Consider the following 9,756-nt stretch of genomic DNA (forward strand, 5'->3'; position numbering starts at 1 on the left):
GTGTGTGTGTGTGTGTGGCCAGCTCAGCCCACCAGGGGGCAGGGCTGGCTGGCATGTGGTGCTGGGGGATTGAACCGCAGTCCCTGTGCTTTGCTTAGCTTAGCTTGTTCTAAGTAGGTGCTTTAGATCACTGAGCCATCTCACCAGCCCCTCCCTTAACCTTCTGAGTGCTGGGGATTAAAGGCATGAGTTACCATGTCTGGTTCATTATACGTTTTTTGAAGTTGTGAAATATACATAACATAAACCACAATTTTAACCTGTGTGTGTGTGTGTGTGTGTGTGTGTGTGTGTGTTGCTGGGATTCAGACCCAGGCCGTTGTGCACATAACCAAGCACCCTACCACTGCAGTACACCCCATCCCTTACCCATTTTTAAGTGTACAGTTTATAGTAAACTACATTCACACTGTTATGTAGAGTCACACTGTTATACTACCAACTTCCAGAACTTTTTTTCATTGTACAAAACTGAATCTGTATTTGACAGCTCCTCATTTTCCCCTCCCCCTGGCAACCGCTGCTCTGTCTCTCTGAATTTATACTATTAGACTCTCTCTCTATGTGGTTCAATACCCATATTGGGGTATTGAACCTTGGACCTCACATGTTAACTAAATGCTCCACACCACTGAGCCTCACCACTGAGCCTCACCACTGGTACTTTTTTGCAAGAGGGTCTCCTTAAGTTTGTCAGGCTGGCCTTGAATTTGTGATTCTCTTGCCTTAGCCAGCTTCTTTTTTATTAGAGGCTCTCCTTCTAAGCTGAGGATCACTTGAGAGTCTGGATTTGAGTCCAAGCCCCAAGTCATGCTCTGAGTCAGTTGGAAATGCAGCCTCACCTCGAGGAGAATCTGTGACATATTTTACGTCTCCCATGAGAACAGTGGCCACTCCTCTTCCTGTGTGCTGTTCTCTCATTTAATCCTCAGTAACCCTGCTGTCAGACTGTCAAAAGAGTGAGGGGTGGGGTCTGATTTCCCAGCTCAGTGTCTGGTACAGCATAAGGTTCAATTATTGGGCCTATTTGGTGTCTTTTTTATTTTATTTTATTTTTGGCAAAACTGGGGATTGAACTCAGGCCCATGAGCTTGCCAGGCAAGTGCTTATTCTACTGAGCCATCTCTTCGGCCCCTATTTGATGTCTTTAAATGAGGTGGGTGATACTAAGTAAGTTTATTGTACATTTTTATTGCAATTGTTTTTTTTTTTTTTTTTCTTTTTTTCCTCTTACTGGCAATGCTGGGGATAGAACCCAGGGCCTTGTGAATGCGAGGTGAGCACTCTACCACTGAACTACATCTCAGCCCTTTTTTCAAATTACTTTTTAGGGGCTGGAGAGATATCTCAGGGGCATAAACACCTACCTGGCAAGCACAAGGACCCAAGTTCAATCTCGGGCCCCACATGCCTTGTGGTCTCGGCCCTGGATCCCCGGGGCACACTGTCTTGGCCCAGATGCAGGTGTGGTCCAGCACTCAGGAGGTTAAGCCAGGAAGATCTCTGTGAGTTCAAGACCAGCCTGGGTCTTGAATGAGCACAAGGTCAGCCCAAACTGCATAGTGAGACCCTGTGTAAAGAAAAAAAAATAAAATAAAATAAAAAATTAAATTTTGTCAAGGGTTTTGTTAAATCGACTAGGATGCCTCAAATCTGTGATTGTCCTGTCTCAGCCTCCTGAGTAGCTGGGATTACAAGCATGATCCACCATGCCTGGCTCTATTGAGCTTTGGAAAATATTCTCTTTGGGAAAAAAAACAGCAGAAATCCACAAGGCAGGCTTCCCAGTCCTCTGTGCTGCGCCCGGCTGCAGTCAGTCTGCTCTTTCCCGACAAGTGCCTCGGCTGCCTGCACTGACACGCTTCTGTTTGGTCATATGCAGGTCCAGCTGTTCTGGGACATCACGCTGTTTCACGTCTCTGGGCCTTTCCACATGCTTTTTCTCTTCCATTCCCTCCCTCCCTCTCCTCTTTCTTTCGAGTACTAGGTGTTGAACCCAGAGCCCCTTTTCCACTGAGCTGCAGCCCCAACCCTTAATTTTTTTTTTTTTTTTCTCAGTATCAGGGATTGAACTCAAGCCCTTGCTCTTGCTGGGGAAATGCTTATTCCACTGAGCCATCTCCCTGGACCCCCTTAAATTTTTTTTTTTTTTTTAATGTTGAGATAGTCTTGTTAAGTGACCCAGCCTGGGCTCAAACTTATGATTCTCCTGCCTCAGCCCCTCCAGAGAGTTAAAATTATAGATGTGTGCCACATCGTTTGACCATATGTACTATCCTTGAAGATTAGAACTTTCTTTCCTACCGTCTCCACCTCCAGAACTGCTCCATTCTTTGCAAGCCAGCACAGATGTTACCTGCTGTGGGACGCCACCTTCCCTCCTCCCCTGCTAGGAGTCCTCCCCTTCTTAGGACAGCACTGGGGCTGGAGTGACTGTGCAAGTCAGTGTGTCCCCTTGTCCTTTGCTCCTTGTGCAGTGATGAGCTTTCATCATTCTTCCTGGCAGGAGTTAAGGGAAGCCCGGGCTATTAGGACTTTCTAATGTTCCCCATCTTTGAAAATAAAGACACAACACAACAAACACGGGCAAAATTTTTAATATTTTAACTATTTAATATTTCGGTTACTAGAAATTTATAACACTATTATGCTGCTCACAAGATAACTATAAGATTTAGTAAAATACAATCATTTGCAGTATTCTACAGACTCAGGGGTCTGGCTGTAGGGCCCAAGTTGAAAGATTTCAAAAGAGGGCCTTTGATCAAACGGGAGTGTGGATCGGACGCAGCGTAAACCCTCCTTTGGAGGTAATGTTGGAGGCCTAAACTGGAGATCCTGGCCAAATGGCTCTCGGGCCCCTGTGCTGAGGGTTAGGCTGTACTACTGCCTCTGTACACAGTAGGCCCTCGTCATTTGCTGAATGATGGGAATACAGTTTTCTGAGTAGTTATTGAAAACCCACAGACAGTAAATATTCCTGAGAAACCCTGAAGTCCTGAACAATGAGGCAGGAAGCCTACAGTGACCCCAACCTCAGAGTCCAGCTGAAAGCAGCAACAGGAAGCCCCTCAGCCACTGTCTTTCCTATCCCTCTCACTTCTCCCCCTCAGAGCTCCAAATGCGGTCATGCTTTCCATCCTTTCCATCCGCTGGCAGCCTGGCTTCTCCTCCACCCTCCGGAGGGTCCCAGGTGAGGAAAGAAAAAGCACTCACTCACAGAAGGGGGCAATCAGCCAAGCTGGTCTTGGAGAGCCATCCTGCTCCAGGCAGTCCCAAGAAATAAAAGAAACAAGAAAAGGGCAAAGAAGAACTTAAAGCACCGGTGCAAGGGGGTGGGGGAAAGGCAGAAAAAGTTTAAAAAGCAATCTGCCAGAGATGGGAAGAAAAAGGGAATCCTGCTGGGCTGAAGGACTCAGGCCATCGGATCACCCTCGACCCAGTTCGATACCTGCAATTCCGAAGGAATAGTCTGAATAGATTTCTGCCCTCACTTTGTTCCTAGGAGCTGGTTACTGACCCCTGATCCAGTGATTTCCAGGAGTGGGACGCCTCAAACTTGCTGTTCTCTGGCAGCCGCTGAGCATCCCTGAGAACAGCGTTCACTTGAGCCCACCAAATTTGCCCGACTACCAGTTGTTTGAATTTTCATCTGAAACAGTGTGAGGATAAGGTGACCCCCAGATCCTCACAGCTATTGAGCCACTGATGTCTCATATTTTCAGAGCCACTGAATACACCCACAAGCCTTACTGACAAGCTCCCTTGTTACCAGAGGCAGGAGTGCATGAAGTCATCTCACCTAATCTTCACAAGGTCCTTAGGTATAACTATTCCCATTCTACAAAAAAGGAAATGGATTTAGGAGTAATTCAGAGGCTTTCCGAGGATATACAGCCTGGGTTCTAACCCAGGTCTGTCGGACCTCGATGTTCACCCTTCCCACTAAATTCCCTCTTGGGAACTCTTTTAAGGATTCTGACTTAAGTGGAGCCCAGACCAATCTTAAATGTGGTAAGAAATACAATTCTGTGGCATCTAAAGAATTCCCAGCCCTACTTCGGGGGTGGGAAGAGTAGGAGTGTGTTGCATTATACTGGGTAGAGTCCCACCAGTTTCTTTTAGACACTTGAGTAATTTAAGCATAAATAACTGGGCACTGGGAACAGGCCACTCACTAATAAAAGCATGGGCTGGAATCATGTTTGAAAAAAAAAAAAAAAAAATCCAAGCCCTTCCGTGGGTGGATGTATCTGCAAAACAAAAGAAAAGCCCCTTTCCCAGCCTAGGCAGAGAAGTCTCCTGTACAGTTAGAGACAACAGGCTTCCGGGCGCGTAGCCAAGGTTCTGGGGATATTTATAACTTGAAGAGGGTGGGAGTCCCTAATAAGCTGCTATATTCTTTTTCCATCACTTCCCTCTCCAAGACTACAGCGAGCTCAAAGCTCTTCCCCCACGCAGAATGCCTGCCTCGCCTAGTGCTCGACTTCCATTGTCTAATTCTCTCATCCTGGCTGGGGAAAGGGAAGGCTGCAAGTCCTTCCGTTCCGCGGAACTCCAGATGAATACAGTTTAGCTGCCAGTGGTGTTTAGCCAGCTACTGTGGGATCGGCCTCTGGGCCTGTGGTTTCGCTGAGCGGTCTGAAAAGTCTAAGCTTTGGGATCAGCCTACGATTTCTGGGTTTTGTCTGGAAGGTTACGGATTCGAGATATACCTGCGGGTCTGAGATCTTCGGGATCTTCCAGCGATCTCTAGAATCTCTCCAGATATCAGAGGCCGGAGGGGACTATCTGCGGCGTTGGAATCAGCCTGAGGCCTCTCGGATCTTGTAGCCGGCGATCTAGAGGATCTTTTGCAGGTCAGGAGGTAAGTCTGTCCGCAATTCGGGTTTTTGGGTTTCCAACCTTCACAAAAGGCCGCTCACCCCCGAGGACTCACTCGCCCGGCTCTGGTCCTTACGGGCCTTGGGTCCCATCCGTGCCAGGGGCTTCCTCAGGGATAAGGAAAGATTGCCAGCCGTGAGGTCTGGCCATCTCCATACACGCTCTACCCGCTCCCTCGCTTCTGATTCAATTTAAGGTTTCGTTCTTCCAAGGGGGCAATTCAGTCCCATTTCACGGGGAACAATCGTTAAACCTGGTCGGATACCCCTACAGGGTTAACACCGACCAAGCTCGGACACCCGGGTCGGGCCGCAGACCTCACTTACTAGCAGGTTAGGTGGCGCGGGGCCTTCTGGGAGTTGTAGTCGACCTGCAGAATGCAAGTGCCGCGCGAGGCCCTGGGAGTTGTAGTCTGTGCGCCGATCGCGAGTACCCGAGGCGCGGCTGGGAGGTGTAGTGCGTGGGCGGGACCCAAAGTTGAAACGCCGCAGCACACTCCCCGCGGGAGTGGGCGGCTTCTGCTTTCCCCTTTTTCCTGGCTTGTCAAATGAGAGCTAATCACAGTGAATCTCTGCACAGGCCAGCACCTAAATTAAGTCTGACATCACGGATAATAAGATCTAATTCAAGAGAAGCTTTGTAGGAACGTGAGGAAAAGTAGAGCCACCTCGCTAGCTTAATCACACCGTGGTCTCCAAGAGAAAAAAAAAAAAAGCGGGAGATACTCGGCCTCGGCAAGGAGCATACGCTTCCTCCTTCACTCTTTTGTTCTTTTCCCTCCTCGCCCTGGCCCCTGGCTGGCCTTTGTACGCAGGAGTGGAACTCCAACTCCCGGCAGGCTACCGGGCGGGCGCAGGCGTGGTAGGGCTGGCCGGACACGCTGCAGCGGGCGGGCCGGACGCTCGGCATCTGATTGATACAGTGTTGCGCGAGTGTAGAGAGCTGATTGGCTGGTGCAGCTGCCGGAAAGGACTCAGCCTCGAGATGGAAGAGCAGAGGCGTTCGGTAGGCTGGAGTGAGAGCCGCCTCCCTGAGACAGCATCGGGCTGACCCCAGCCCGGCAGGGATCCAGCTGGGGAGGTGTCCTAGCCGGTTGTGGCACTGCCTTCCCCTAATGGTGGGCGACACCCAGAGGGCCGGTCACACTTGGGGTTCAGCTGGGAGAGTGACCTGGCCCCAGAGCAGGGCCTTCCCCGCCCGCCTGGCGAACAGAACTCCTGCCCTGGGGAGCGGGCAGGGCCTGTTCCCCGTGCCTCACGCCCTGCTTTTCGCCTCCTTCAGCGCTGCCAGCTTGCTGCTTTTCCTGCTTTCCCAGGAGGTGAACCTTTGTAGCCGGGATGGCAGCCACCCTGCTCATGGCTGGGTCCCAGGTAAGCCAGGGGTGGCTTCTCGGACCTCGCCTCTGCTCACCCATCTCGCCAGGCGTTTCTCTATTCTGCATAACCCTGTGGGAAATTCCCTGGGATTAGTAATTTGCCTGCTTTGGTATTCTGCCTCCAAGGCCCTAATACCGGGCCAGTAGAGCCACAAGCAAGCATATGTTGAACACCTACTGTATGCCTTTCAGTGCTGGGGAGATAAAGGACAGACGAGACGGGCGCTGCCCACCTGTTCACAGTCTAAGGAGAAAGCCTCACCGGGTTAGCCGGTGATACGACGTGATAAGTACGCTATTTGCTGTAGCAACGAAGTGCTGTGATATGATGGGAATCGAGAAGTGGGGGTGACTAATTTTCTCTGGGGCGCCCAAGGGAGGAGTGGAGGGGAGCAGAGGGTGGGGTCGCCGAAGAAATCTTGACACTAGATTAGGACTGTAAAGCGGTAGTCTGAGAGAGGTAGTCCCAGAGAAGAACACAGAACATACAGGTATGGAGTAATGTAAATGTTAGGTGTGCTGTGATAAAAGGCAAGGATAGAGTACGAGGTTCCTTAGAGAGGCGGGTATATGGGACCAGAACAGAGCAGTCAGTTCTGTTTTTGTTTTTTACATGTTCTCTCTTTTTTTTTTTTTCCTTCTCTTCTTTATTTTTTTGGACTCTACAGATCAGACTTAATGCTTTTGCCTCCTCAACATTTCTAACCATGTCTGTAATTTCAAGAAGAAAAACTGGTATTAACAACTTAGATACCGAGTAGTGAGGAAGCGTTGTGTGATTTCAGGCACCTGTGACATTTGAAGATATGGCCATGTACCTCACCCGGGAAGAATGGAGACCTCTGGATCCTACACAGAGGGATCTTTACAGAGATGTTATGCAGGAGAATTATGGAAACGTCGTCTCATTAGGTAAGGATTCTACCCTCCTTCACACACACGCGCACACACACACACACACACACACACCCCTCTTATTTTGAAACTGTCAAAATGGTTTAGCACTTTCAACACAGCCTAGTTGTTAGATTTTTTTAAAGCACTTAATTGAGTTGGCTTGAGTTCAGTGCTCAGGCAAGTCTTTGGATGTGGAAACATCTATGTCATATTGTCTGAAAAGAAAAAAAATGTTTTCTGTGCGTTTTAGAAACATTGAGCTAGCTCATACCCTGAGTCATTTGCCTTTCTCCAGCCTGTTTGTACAGATCACTGACCAAACTGGTCTGACATAATGGTGCTTGCTAGGATATAAATGCCCCTGTAAATGATGCTTTCACTCTAGGGCACTAGAAAATGAGGGCGTCTGACAGGATCATAAGAGGGCAGAAGCCACCCTCTTGGGTTTGTTTTGGCTTTGGACCCCACCCTTGCCTCAGACCTTTTCTCTAAAGAGGTTCTTGTCTAAAGATGTTTTAGAGTTTATCTTAGTTCACAATGTCGTTCTAGAAGAATCTTGAAATCATATCACAAGTTCTGTTAGAAAACACCCACCTCCCCGTCATGGTCCGCAAGTTGTCTTCTTTTCTAGTTTTCTTTTGGCCTGGGTGCAACTAGAATAAACAATATAGTCTTGAGCTGAACAGTCTTTTGACTCACTTTGTCTCCTGTTAGGACTTGACAAGAGTTAGCAAGTGTTTATAGCTCTGCATAGCATCTGTCATTCATTAATCCATTTTCTGAAATCTTTAGCCCCACAGCTTTTCTCAGTACAAAAAGCAATTTGAGGTTTTTTGTTTATTTGTTTTTAACTTGTTCTCTTTAATGTTTCGTGAGTTTTTTCCATTAAAAAAAGCAACCATTGGCTGAGCATCTGCCTGGCAAACAAAAGGCCCTGAGTTGGATTCCTGGGATAAAACAAAACAAAACAATCATAAATTTGGGCACAAAAAAAAGAAAAGAAAAAAATAAAATAAATCTGGGCATGGTGTTGCATGCCTATAATTCCACCACTGAGGGAGGCTGAGGCAAGAAGATTACTACAAATTGGAATCTTGCCAGGGCAATTCAGAGAGGCTCTGTCTCAAACTAAAAAAAAATAATAATAATTAAGAAAGGGGCTGCAGATGTAGAGTGGCAGAGTGCACCTGGGTTTAATAGCCCATGACACAAAAACAAACAAACAGGGGCTGGTGAGATGGCTCAGTGGTCTAAAGCACCTACTTAGAACAAGCTTAGCAAAGCACAGGGACCGCGGTTCAATCCCCCAGCACCACATGCCAGCCAGCCCCGCCCCCTGGTGGGCTGAGCTGGCCACACACACACACACACACACACACACAAATAAATTTTTTTTTTTTTTTTTTTGTGGAACCAGGGATTGAACTCAGGCCCTTGCGCTTGCCAGGTAAGCACTTATTTTACTGAACCATCTCCCCAGCCTCATAAATAAAATTTTTTAAAAAAACCAAACAAACATAAACCAGGTGTACTAGTGCATGAGTAATCACAGTAGTATTCAGGAGGGTGAAACAGTAGAATTGAGTTAGAAGCCAGCCTGAAATTGTGAGATCTTGTCTCAAAACAAAAATCAAAGGGAAGGAAACCCTAAATAATGTTTTCTTCCCAGGTCTATCATAGTTTATAATCCCAGAGTGTTTTTTAATCTTTTATTTATTTATTTGGTACAGGGTCTCTTTGTGCAGCTCCAACTTATAGTGATCCTCCTGTCTCAGCCACTCCACTGCTGGGATTACAGGTGTGCACCACCATGCCCAGTTTCAGTGGCCCACACAGCATGCCCAGGGTTCTGGGGCCTGTGGGGCATTGGGTACTGGGGATCAAACCTGGGTACTTGTACTTGTGAGGCAGGTGCTTGAACTGTGGAGCTATCTTTCCAGCCCCAACCCCAGGTTTTATACTCAGTGCAACAAAAAAAAAAAAAATCAAGAAATGAAATCTTAAAAAGTATAAATTTGCATTTTTCTTATCTAGCCAAAGGAGCATTTGTTAGAAGGATGGGAGTACCAAAAACTGGTTTCTTGCCCAAGAGATTATTTGGGAGATGGTCAAAGAATATTTACAAGGCTTCATTACCTTTAATACATCATCAGTCATTGTGGATTTCTAATAAGATTTCATTTGTACCACTTTTTAAGTTTATTTATGGCCCTTTCTCCCAACATATCTTAAATTGTTTTTCTAAAATGTATACAAAGAAATTCAGTTTAGAAAATAGAGTGTTAGGGCCAGGGAGATAGCTCAGTAGAATAAGCATTTGCTTGGCAAGCACAAGGTCCTGAGTTCAATCCCTAGTACCAGAGAGAGGATGCACAAGGTCCTGAGTTCAATCCCCGGAGAGGGGTTGGGGGGAAACATTGATTTGGAGCCAGGGAGATGGCTCAGTGGAATAAGCGCTTCCCTGGCAAGCACAAGGGCCTGAGTTCATTCCCTGGTTCCACCAAAAAAAAAAAAAAGAAAGAAAGAAAGAAGAAAACGAAGTGTCTGGTAGAAAGTTCCTTGTAGATGTGATTGTATATTTTGATTTATGCTTGAAAACT

The 9,756-nt window shown here is 47.2% G+C and overlaps 1 protein-coding gene across 5 annotated transcripts in view; it reads left to right on the forward strand.

Annotated features, from left to right (window-relative positions):
• Positions 1 to 3,836: 3,836 nt before the first annotated feature.
• Positions 3,837 to 9,756, forward strand: part of Znf436 (zinc finger protein 436) — a 12,467-nt gene continuing 6,547 nt past the window's right edge. Inside the window, exons 1-3 of one of the 5 annotated variants that reach the window (XM_023722523.1) lie at positions 3,837 to 4,867; positions 6,166 to 6,254; positions 7,045 to 7,171. In XM_023722523.1, the coding sequence (XP_023578291.1) occupies positions 6,222 to 6,254; positions 7,045 to 7,171 (160 nt within the window). In that variant the 5' untranslated portion in view covers positions 3,837 to 4,867; positions 6,166 to 6,221. Of the gene's footprint in view, positions 4,868 to 5,868; positions 6,255 to 6,927; positions 7,172 to 9,756 lie in introns of those variants that run through there. The other 4 variants (XM_023722524.1, XM_023722526.1, XM_023722527.1 and 1 more) reach the window with 4 other exon arrangements.

This window comes from Octodon degus, unplaced genomic scaffold (genome assembly GCF_000260255.1).
Source record: "Octodon degus isolate 3935 unplaced genomic scaffold, OctDeg1.0 scaffold00092, whole genome shotgun sequence".
Classification (NCBI taxonomy): Eukaryota; Metazoa; Chordata; class Mammalia; order Rodentia; family Octodontidae; genus Octodon; species Octodon degus.